Raw genomic sequence first — 12,483 nt, forward strand, 5'->3', positions numbered from 1 at the left:
TTCACTTTGAAAGTTTCTGAGTTCAAAACCCCACAGAATGGTTTAGTTCATAAAACCTGGAGTAGGCAAAAGGTTGACCTAGACTGCATCTACACTACAGTAATAATCCAGTTTGACACCACTTAAATGCCATGGCTCAATGTTCTGGAATTCTGGGACTGTAGTTTGCTGTGGCACCAGAGTTCTCTAACAGGGAAGGCTAAATATTTCAGAAAACTACAAATCCCAGAATTCTGTAGCATTGACCCATGGCAGTTTAAGCGGTGTCAAAATAGATTATTTCTGAAGGGTGGATGCAGCCCTGTATCTACTGACAGATTTCTAGGTTATCTGCAATGGATTAGCAAGGATATTAACTCCCAATTTTTCAACAACAGGAATAACAAAATGAGTTTACACTGTATATAGGAGTGGGAATCATGTGGCCCTCCAGATGTTGTTCAACTATATATCACAACATCCCCTACCACTAGCCCTGATGGCTAGGTCTGCTAGGACTTGAAGTCCATCAACTTCAAGGGCTATATGAGCTCCATCCCTGACATAAATCATACTGCTGAAAAGAAGACCATTAAGAGTCAGCAGGGGCATTTTCTTAATGTATGTGTAGAAGGAGCTCCCTTCATATGTAATACTCAATTCCCCTCTATATAGTTCTTTCATTTTAGTGTATCAGACTCCAGTTGGTGGATCTCATAGTTCACATTAAAACACACATGCACACATGCACGCACACGCACACACAGTAGATTCTATAAGACCAAAGCCCCCACCCACCCCTCTCTCATACTCCTGAGGTTTAAACTCATTCCTTTAAACATAGATGCTAGCTGCAGCTTTTTGTCTTAATTTCCACTTTTCACATGGGACATATAGACTGTTCCTAAATGAAGATAAAATACAACAATTACAAAAACAAACAAACCCCAATCTCCCAGTAAACAGATTAACATAATCAAGGACACTAGAACTCAAGGTGACTTCATATGGTTTAACTATCCTTAAAAACAATTTTAACCTATCTGCCCTATTTTGCCAACGATTATGCCTGATTGATTAGTAGATTGATGGAATTTTTGCAACACTTCTAAGGCTTTCATGCCTACAAATGATTCTAATCTCTTTCTGTTGTTCTGAATACTGGTTCAGATGATAGCTGTTAAAAATAAACAATATGATGTTCAAGGATGTGTTAATTAAAACACTATATACACACTACATGTTATCACTATCACATTCATCAGTGCTTTGACGGACATCTGTTTTCCGTAGCATTTGAAAAGTGTCAATAAGTACTGAAGTCACATTGCATCATTTATTTGCATTCCAATTATACATTTCTTCCAGTGTCACATGCACAACCTCATACAAAAGCCCAAAAAATGAGATGTGTTATGCAATCACTTGGATCAAGTAAAGAAAAATAAAATGTGAATATTTTAAAAATCTCATGAAACAGCACCTGTGCAGTCAAGATTAATTGAAGTGATTGCTATATTAATATCCTCTTTATATATAAAAATAGTTTGTATTGTGAATTCTCTGCAAAATAACAAGTCAGTGGTGCCTTCTTTCCATCATGTTTCTACAACTGCAGTGATCAGGTAAGGAGTAACAGAAACTAGAAGATACAGGGTTTTTTTTCCATTTTGTTGAAGCAAGAGAATTTGCTGGAAGGCATTCTGTATTGCAGTTATGGATTTGTAACCTAGAGCTATGGATTCATAACTGCTCTATTTATTTACATTGTGCAAATAAATGCCTCCCAAATCTACCTTAGCAGTTGTATCACATGAAAGAGATCTGTTCAGCTGGCTATTGGGGCACAGAAGGATAACATTTCCTGTCCCTTCCACCAGTGAGTGAAGCTGCTACAGGGAATTGCAATGTCCTGTTTTTGTTGCACCTTAACTCACTGGAGGCTGTGAATATCATACTCCTGACTAATCACCAGCTTCACTTGATGGAACTACTGGTTGCTAAGGTATGTTTAGGGTGGTCAGGCCAGGAGACATTGCTTAGTTATGCACTGGGAACTAAGTTGGTGACACAGGATATCAGCCGTTATCCCCAATCCTTGTTGATAATTTGAGACAGTTGAAGAAACTCACAAAACTAGTCAACAAGTTGGAACAGTGAGCTCCATGGTATCTTAGAAGCTGTTTTGAAACTTCTGAGTGCCTCAGATGTGTGACTTCCCTGAAGTGTGGGAGCTGCTGTTCAAGGCATACTATTCCAACACAGTTATTTGGATTTAGTTCAATTTATAAATCAGGTATCAAGACACAATTATTCTCAAAGGCATTAGCTCAAAACCTGTGACAGCAGATTTTCCAAACATTAAAATTTACGTGGACAATTCGTACTTTAAGCATAAAATTATATGGACTGAAGACTCTCAGGGTTTGTTTCTAGTGGTATCTGGCAATGCTATTCAACAGTCGAGAGGAAGATTTAGACGAACACCTATGGGTATTGGATGAGGCCTAAATTCAAGGAGTTGATCCCCTTTATATACATACAGTAGAAGCTGAAATGGTCTGAAATGTTTACAAATTAGAAAGTGTACAGCTATACAATACCATGCCTTAAAAAACAAACAAACCAAAGTATAAAAGTTTTACAACACATTATATAGGTCCTTCTGGGAACTATAAAACATGTACTGAAATCACCAAATTACAAGGCATCACTAACAAACAATTCTATTTCATTTTTATATTTATATTTATATATATATATATAATCGTTACTTATATAATAATTAAAAAATCACTTTTAAACAAGTATACAAGTTCACTTTAAAATTAACTTGTTAATAAAGTTGTGCAAAACAAGCTGGCCTCTATAATTAAGTGAAGTATTTCATTTATTTACTTTATTTATACAAAAATATTCAAAATAAAGTTCTTTCAGAAATGTGTCTCTTTTTCCGTGATGGCTGAAATGTTGCCATCACCTTTCAGTTTGGCATCACAGTCATTTACTGTAGCAGCATATAGGCCAGCTCCAAGCTTTCCTCTCATTTTCAGGTCTGGGCTGGCCACAATCAGTTTTCTGAATCTCTGGAAAAGAAACACACAAACACAATTAGACGTTATTGGTCAGTGATGGCGAACCTATGCCACGCGTGCCGGAAGTGGCACTTTGCGCCATTTCCTCAGGCACGGGGTGAGGGAGAAGGTGGAAGAGGCACGCGCGTGCCTGTTCTTCCCCCTCCTTGCCTTTTCCTGGCTTCCAGCTATCTCTTGGAGACAGCTGGAAGCCAGAAAAGGGCGCTCCAGAGAAGAAGCCAGAGGAGCGCACCTCTGGCTCCTCCTTGCAGGCTTCTCCCGGCCTCCAGCTGCCTCTTCAAGAGAGCTAGAGGCTGGGAAAAGGGTGGGGAGAGGAGCTTTGCCAGCCTCTGAGTGTCTCTGGAGAGACAGCTGGAAGCAGGGAAAGGTCTGTGGGGAGGGAGGCAGGGGGGCTGCTTCCTCCCCACTTGCCCTTCCTCCCCACCTACCCTTCTGCCCTCCAAGTGTGCCAAACTGGCACTTAGAAGGCAGGGAAAGGTCCATGGGGAGGCAGGGGGCCTGTCATTCTCGCTTCTTCCCCACCTACCCTTCCTGCCCTCCAAGTGTCCCAAACGGGGTGCTTGGAGGGCAGGGAAAGGTTTGTGGGGAGGGAGGCAGGGGGCCTGCCCAGCTCCCTTTCTCCCCACTTACCCTTCTTGCCTTCCAAGTGTCTCAAACGGGCACTTAGAGGGCAGGGAAAGGTCCGTGGGGAAGGAGGCAGGGGGCCTGCCCAGTTCCCTTTCTCCCCACTTACCCTTCCTGCCCTCCAAGTGTCCTAAACAGGCACTTGGAGGGCAGGGAAAGGTCCGTGGGGAGGAAGACAGCGGGCCTGGCCATTCCTCTTCTTCCCCTTTTGCCTTTCCTCACCCCCAAAGGGCTCCAGAAAGCCCTTTGGGGCGAAGAAACGTCCGGGAAGAGGAGGACTGGGGCCATGCCCATGGCTCCGTCCCCTCACGGGCCTTTGCTGACCCCCAGCTGTCTTTGACAGACAGCTGTGGGCCGGGAAAAGGGCAGGGGAGAAGCCCCACCCAGAGGCTGGAAACTCTGCCCATGGAGGGTGAAAGCCACATCCCCTAGGGCAGAAGCCCTGCCCCAGCATGCAGCCCCATCCTGAGGGGGCACAAGCTACGCCCCCTGACATGCAAACCTAAAAAGTTTTGCCATCACTGTTATTGGTAGTCATGTATGCTTTCACTTTCAGCACCAGGTACCACTGCTCCCCAAATGTCTGCCTTTTGGCAGAAATGGTTTGTGGTGTTTGCCCACATCCCTGTAAAACCCTGGAGCTCAGCAGAAGAGAAAGAATGGAGTGAGGCTCAGTTGGCAAAGAAAAGAAACGTTTCAATTTTTATATTGTTTTAAATTTTCTTTAAAAACATAGTATCTTATCACACTTTCACTTCACCATAAAATTATTTAAATGTAAATACACTTAGGCTTTGTATATGATATTATAAATTTAAAGGTATTAAAAAGTTTTAATTTTGCTAGTTGTTTATGTCACAATCATTGCCATTACAATGAGTGATATATGGGAATTATGATTTATAAATAACAAAAAGATTACTAAGGATTCTATATGGTGTGGTATAGGAGGAAGTCAATGGGAGGCTTACACCATGAGTTAGCACAGCAGATGATGCCAACCCTAGTGATGCCACTATTCCTAGCTATATCAAAGTCTGTACAGATAGCAAAAGGTTATTACCCCCTATTGCTTATTAATAAAATAGATCATTAATCCAGTTGAATAAAGATAAGATTACATTACATAAATGGTCAGGGAACACAAGCAATTGCCTTATACAAAACCAGACTATTTATTGGTCCAACCCAGCATGATCTTGGGCAGAGACTTTCTACCATTCCATCCAAGAGCACACAATAAACCTGGGACCTTATACATGAAAAATAAGCTATGCCATCCTTCATTGAGCCATGCTCCCATGCTATTTCATTTGCTCAGGCAAATTTGTTCAGGCAAATGACTCAAATGCAGCCCATAATGTCTGCATTGCCTAGAAGTAAAACAGGTCCCCATATTACAATACACAGCTTTACTTTGGAAGACTACATGTTTTGCAGCTTCTAGTTGTTTCCGTTTTATTTTATGTTTTTGTACAGTATTTTAATATTTTGGCTTTAATTTATATTTCATTCTAATCTAGGAATGAGCAACATTTTCCATTGAAGGCCAAATTTCCTTTTGAGTTTTCTATGGTCAATTATACGATAGTAGTGGCAGAGACTGAAGTCTGCAAATGGTTGGTGCCAGAGTGAATAAAATGTTAAGTCCACCTCTCTGTGTTTGAATGTCCCATTGCCATCCTCTTTTTCCCCCTCTACCCCCTTTATCCCCACCTAACAAGTTTATGGTACCATAAACAAATCCCCCTTGTCAAAGTGTGGCTTTAAGAGTTACAGCTTGAATTTTATACTACTGTGTATATTATGTAAACAAAAATGTATTTATTTTGCTTTTTCAAATAACAACAAAAAACATTCAAAAGTTTTCTCCTTGCTGGAAGAGATTGCAACATCATCTTTCAAAGAGGTGTTTTTGTTTTTTTTTAACAGTTTGGGACATTTTTGAAGAAATGTCATTTGCATAAAAATTTCATTTGGAGGAAACACTGGGGTTATGAAAAATTACTTTTGCAAATATTATGTCATAGAAACTAGGGCTTTATTAACAATTCACATGAATCACCACTAGCTAAATAAAGCAGTCTGATTTGGACTGATTTCTATTAGTTCTAGATTGGAACATATTGGCCCAATTTGGTAACTAGAATGAAGCAGCACAGGCCAAAGACTGTCAGAAACATTGTTTTTTGACCTGGGAATAAATATATTTTCCATTCATAGACTTAGTTGACTGATGCTGTAGATGGCAGTACTAGAACAGTGTCTAAAAATTGCAAGACTGCAAAGACATAGGGAATAGAAGCTTTTCCAAATTGTCCCCCTCTCCCATTGTTGTTGTTGTTGTTATTTGAAAACTGCATACTTTACAAATATCTGACACAAAAACACCTGACGTTATCCCTCTGAAATTGGGCTGGGTGGTTCTTATCTTGAGGTTTCACCATCTGAGATATGTGAATTTTTTTTAAAAAAAGTTATAGCCTTTTGGGTAGTTCAAGAAGAATGTGTAATCCCAGTTAGTGAGTCTTGATTTGGATTCAGGGTTCAGATAAGAATAGGTTGATCACTTACTATATCATGCTACATCATAACAAAAATATGCATCACCTCTAAGATGGTTCCTTCTGTCTTCCACAACTGAATACAGATCCACAGAGGAATGCAAACCATGGAGGAGAGGGCCATCATCCATCCAATGCCATAACCCCAGTCTGGGTATGTATATACATTGTTGTACTTCAGTGGTTTGTATTTCACCAAGAAAAAAATGAATATTCCCTGAAAGAAAGAGAAGTATATCATCTGTGCCTCAGGTGGGGGAAACCAAGCTTCATTATTTGATTTCAATGAAAACTATGAAATTAAAGGTTAAATTTTTAAAGACAGACAGAAAGCAGTGCATTTTTTTCTTTTGTCATGTATCTCTGTTCTTTCTATAGAGATGAACTAGCTTTCATGTTTAAATCCTAATTAGACTTCATTTAGGCTTTGTCTGCACAGGCCAGGATACTCCAGTGGTGGCCTGGAGTATCCTGGCCCTGGAGCTGTTCTGAAATCCCCCTTTTAAGTGAAACGTAAGAAGTTAAAATAGGGATGGGGCTCAAAAATCCCCAAGATATGCAAGGGCTTACAGATATGCCTTTGGGTGTTAGCCCTTCATGTGGGAGAAATCAAAATGTAATGGTATCTAATTGTGCTAAGCGTGCTGATATAAAATAAACCAATGTGTGATCAGTTTCATCAGATATATATTTAATGCAGAAGTTGGCATATACATTTTTTTGTCTGAGTCATTAGGGGTTGTCTTTTGATTTAGGGCAACCCCAGGAATTTCATAGGGTTTTCTTAGGCAAGAAATACTCAGAGGTACAGTAATTTCCCATTGCCTTCATTGGAAATATAGCCTGCAGCACCTTTTATTCCTTGGTGGTCCCCTGTCCAAGTACTAACCAGGCCTTTTCCTACTTCACTTCCAAAAGCAGTTGGGATCTGGTGCCTTCAGGATATTTAGGTTTATAAACTAGGGACTACTGGAATCTAAAATAAAAATGTAAAGCAAATACGCAAATATATGCTGCCTTTAAAATTATTGTGGACATTAGATGTTACCAGTATTTCACTTAGTTCTTCTTTTAACCAGATGGTGTATGTGTGTGTGTGCTGTATTTTTTTAAAAATGAGACGGGAAAATATTAAACCATTTTGCACAAGTCAGAAGTGTACTTTTTAAAAAATTATGCATATCACTCTTATGTTTGTCTATTTCTGCAAAATATATTCCATAAAACAGCTGGGTGAAGACTTTGCCAGGAATATTATAGCCACATTAATCACTCTTTTATTACTTACAGCACAGATTCCAGGAGTGAGCAACTTCCAACACCATTTAATCAATGGCAGTGGTCTGTATCCAATCATATCTTCAATATTGTCATAAAAACGGTTACTTCCTGCAAAAAATAAATTAATACAGAATGAATATTGTTGATATTGGTACTCTCAGTCTTCTGCTTGTTTCTGGAGTGATATTGCAACCTGAGAATTTACTCATTCTTATGACAATCTTGACTCTGTAACTGTCAAGGAAAGCCTCAGAACATGAGATAACTGTACTTATTAAGGATAAGTTGAAATGGCCTTTCAAGTTTTGCAAAGGGCATGATAGACACTTTCTAAAGGTTTGCTGAAAATGTCTGAAAGTTTCAGGTCCTTTAACTTCAGTACCAGCCACACCTTTAATACCTTAAGAGATTTTTCCAAAGGCTTAAGGCCTCTGGCTTCCATTTTCTCCAGACTGTTTCTGGAATGGTGCTGGACTGTGGCACACCATCATTCTGGGAGACCTGGGTGGGGCAGTATGGTAGCCAATTTAATCCCCACTCTGGAACCCACATGGAAGTGCCTCCACGAAGCAGTGTAATTCCAGGAGCTTAATGGCCTCTGGCCACCAGGAACCAAAATGAAGCCACCACTGCCATTTATTTTAGAAAATGAAATAAATCAATAGTAGGCAGACAGAGGAGGAATCGTGTATGGAAAATCACATTTTCCTCACCTCTTTGCTATGTGTTCTCTTGTTAATTATTTTTAAAGAAATTTTAGTCCAGCACTAACTGGTGCAGCATTATGAGCTGGGGGAGGGAGAGAAAGATAGGGACACACTAGAACATGTATTAGGTGATCCTTGTAGAGAGTTACAGTTCCATGGGTTACATGTCATATATACTTTACCTTGCTAGACAGTGTTCATATCTAAACACTGAAAATGCATAATGACAAAGAGCAAGTAGTCTCAGTCCCATTATTTTTACAGGTACAGCTGGTAAGAACATGAGAGAGGGCCTCCTCAGTGGTTGCCTATATGCTTTGGAGCTCCCTTCCTAAGGAAGCAGAATGGCCCCCTCACTGCTGTCCTTCATCTGCAGGTAAAGCTGTTTTCATTCAGATAGACTTTTAGAACTGAAGGCACTTAATGAAGGGGAGTAAGTCCTGTATTGCTTTAAATTGTACTGTCTAACTTTAAAAATCTTTTTAGAGTGTATGTTTTTCATAGTTCATACTTAAATTCTGTTTTAATGTTGACTTTCTGTATATTTTTAATTGTAACATTTTCAATGTGTAAGCTGCCCTAAGCCTCATTTTCGGGAAAAGGCGGGATATAAATAAAGATGACAAAGAGGGTGATGATGATAATGATGTAGTGTCAATATAAAATGTTTGGATACTGGGAAGAGCTTGTTGGGTAACTCCACATATTACAATGTGGTGGAGGGACTGAAATTGCACTGTGCCCATCCCCACCAAGATATACCTGGTGTAACACATGAAAAAAGAGATACACAGTGTCTGTATGTACAGACATGTACAGTGCCATACCTATAAACCTTAACATTTCCTTTTTCTATGTTGTATCAGGAATTTTATGACAGAAAATGAGGCTGAGTAGTGCTTTCTGTCTTGCTACTATGAAATAACATGCAAATTACTCTAAGAACCACCCTCCATGGATAATTGTGTGCAAAAAGATGCAACAAAAGGGAAAATCCATACAATCCATGATATGACAATATTGATCCAGAAACTCAGATTGAGTTAATGTGATTATGCTTGGCAAAAAAAAAAATTATGAAAAGAATTCCTGTGGATATCATTCTAGGAGTTGGGGTGGGGAGGCAGGTGAGTATAACAACACTCTGCTCTTCTCTGAGCTGGTTCCTGATGACTTATTTTTATGTTGTTTATAATATTGATAGTACTGGGTCTAAATATTCTAAAAGCACCTTTGACATAGCCTATCCAGGCTGAGTCTACAGTTCCTAGCCTTGGATGCCTGCCATTCCCACCTTGCCTGTCATACCCTTTCAGAATCCCTTCTAGGATTTGAGTGATTGGGCCTGTGGGTGATCTTAATCTGAACAAATTAAAATAAATTAAGTTGACCATTGGAAGAGTCAGTTTGATTAGTCAATGGGAAGTGAATGAGTACTGGAAACATCAAGGTTTAATTTTTGGAATTTATATATTTTATATTTTAATTTAATGTATATTTTAATGTATTTAATGTATTTTATTTTAATTGATATTTTAATTTATATTTTTGAATATTTTCAAGCTGTGGATGCTTGAATCTGTGGAGAAAATATTCTGTGGATACAGAGGCTGATTGTATTTCAGAGAAAGGAGCTAGTGAAACCACCTCTAAGTATTCCTTGACTAAGAAAATCCTGTAAAATTTATGAGGTCACAATAGACAGACAGGAGAACAAAAGGCACACACACACACACACACACACACACACAGTGATTTATACAGGTTTATTGTAATTGTAAGGTACCTTAGACAAATTTGTATCTTGAAGGGCAGAATGTAAATAATTGTAATAAGGAAATAAATTATTAATAGAAACGTTCTGAAAAGGTATAATGTGATTTCAGGGTTAGCTCCAATTAGCAGGAATTCCTGACTCACCATAAAACCAGCCGATGCAGACACATTCAAATATAGCAACAAAAAGAAGGCACATCCCGCTGGCTGCATAGGAGTCAAACAGCTGGAAAACATACATTCCGCCCTGGAAGAGTAAGTTGGAAAAGTTAATCACCTCACCTAGCCATTTAAAAATTTAGAGCAAGGACATGAGTTGCATCTTTTTGGGATCCTACTACATTTTGTCCCACCTCCACAACTGTATAAATATTATTTATACCTGAGGCCTTAACATCACTCAGTGCTTCATCTAAAGAAATAGGTTTACAGCCACAAAAGCTCATGCTGAAATAAAAACCTGTTAGTCTCAAGGAGTCCTGATAGTGCAGTAGTTAAATGCCTGTACTGCAGCCACTCACTCACAAGCCACAAGGTTGTGAGTTCAATCCCAGCCAGGGGATCCAGGGTTGACTCAGCCTTGCATCCTCCCGTAGGTTGCTAAAATTAATACCCAGCTTGTTGGGAGCAATTAGCTTACACATTGTAAACTGCTTAGGGACTGTTTAACTGCACTGATAAGCAGTATAAAAATGTACTTGCTACTGCTATTAAAGGCGCTGCCCCATTTCTTTTTCCTCCCTCCCCTTCCCTCCCCTCCTTTTAATTTTAAAAAGAGGAAAGGTAATGAGACCTGAGAATGAACACTGCAGCTGAAGTTAGGGTTCCTTCCCCTTCCTGCTACTTGGAGATCCAGAAAAGCTCTAGATTATTTATCCAAGTGTTTTAACATATTATTAAGTTATGTGAACTGTATCTATACCTTCAATGTTATAAAGAGTTCTAGATTTCAGTGTATATTGAAATCTAAATGGTTGGGCAACAGTGACACACTAAACCTTTTTGAAATTACAACTCTCATCATGCCTGCTGGGAGTAGCCAGTGAGGAGGGATGGTGGAAAGTGAAGTCTACAAATGTTTGCAGTCCCATAAATCCTAAGATTAACTGAACAGGAAGAAGTTCCTGGGAACAGTATTTTCTGTTCATTCTCTCTCAGCCACCGCCATGTCCCATTTTCAGTTTTTTGGGAGATAGGCAGAGGAAGGTGAAAGACAAAATGGGCAATTTTCCTTCTGTAAATTTCCTTCTATTCACTTGGAATCTAAGCCTTTCTATTTAGTATGAGTTTGCATGCATTTAAACTGCAATCTACCTCAAACATTAGGTACAGAATTTAAAAAATAAGAAATTTGTATATTCTGCACATACTCTGTGACAGAAAACATTACTGGATATTGTGGGAAATCAGTAAACCCTGAGGATACTGTTGTGATTTTTTTCAAAAAAAGGAAGTTTTTAAATGTAACATAATGTTATAAGGATTGTGAATAGTTATCTCTGAAAGATGGCATCACACCTTTAAAATGTGTTTCCAGTTGCCTCCCATATTTAGGTTAACTATCATTGATCTAAATAACTGAAAACCCTTTTACAACACAATGCTATATAATGTTCTCACGAATAGATTCCCTTGAGATCAGCAGAAATTTCTCCCTGGTAAGTAATATATACATAAATATTCAGATTCTGACAATTGTCTGTAATATGAAAGTGGATAAAGCCACAAATAGTATATGACAGAGCATGTACTAGTGTTGGTCCCAAATGGAAGAGAAAGTGAAATAATAATCCTTTGGATTCCTTAATGGTCTCTTAGTAGGTCAAATTCCTAACAAATGTGCTAGTCCCATTAAGGTACATACATCAGTTTCTTTCACAATAAAACTAGAAATTTAGACAGAATTTTGCTTGGCATGATGACATGTGAATAGTGTATAAATGGTGAGGGACTTGGAAATACACTAGAGCTTACCAGTCAAAAGTTACCATCACCGGTAAGTTCAACACAGAGATCTCTAATGGTACCTTTTATCTTCTGAGACAATTATTAAGGCCATCTTGAGAGCTGGCCTAGTTCCTGGCTCAGCAGTGGTCTACTGAGGTTGAAATTCAATGTATAGCAAAACCCCTTCAGCACTGCTTTAAAGTGGTCCCAAGAAACTACGCACTGAAGAGTGTACTCCGCAGACTCCCTGAACAGAAATGAATTTGTTCACCCTAAGCTTAGCTCACTTATAGACATTTTGGAAAGGCCTCTAAAGTAGCATTACATTATGGAATGTAGTGCAACAGTGCCATTTGGTGGCTCAGGATACATATTACAACTTGATTCACTCTGCAGGGTTATGTCACAGTAGATACACTATGCTACTCTTCCAAGCAGCAGCAACAACAATGGCAGGAGACAGCTTGTGTTTCTAAATAATTCCCTGATCTTTCCCCCACAGTCCAAAAA

At 39.0% G+C, this 12,483-nt stretch overlaps 1 protein-coding gene across 1 annotated transcript in view; it reads right to left on the reverse strand.

The window, feature by feature from the left end:
• Window positions 1-206: 206 nt before the first annotated feature.
• SLC6A11 (solute carrier family 6 member 11) overlaps window positions 207-12,483 on the reverse strand; it is a 191,236-nt gene continuing 178,959 nt past the window's right edge. Inside the window, 4 exon segments of the mRNA XM_042454875.1 lie at window positions 207-3,065; window positions 6,309-6,479; window positions 7,551-7,651; window positions 10,171-10,273. Of these exon segments, the coding sequence (XP_042310809.1) occupies window positions 2,913-3,065; window positions 6,309-6,479; window positions 7,551-7,651; window positions 10,171-10,273 (528 nt within the window). The 3' untranslated portion in view covers window positions 207-2,912.

The sequence above is a fragment of the Sceloporus undulatus genome, chromosome 2 (genome assembly GCF_019175285.1).
Source record: "Sceloporus undulatus isolate JIND9_A2432 ecotype Alabama chromosome 2, SceUnd_v1.1, whole genome shotgun sequence".
Lineage (NCBI taxonomy): Eukaryota > Metazoa > Chordata > Lepidosauria > Squamata > Phrynosomatidae > Sceloporus > Sceloporus undulatus.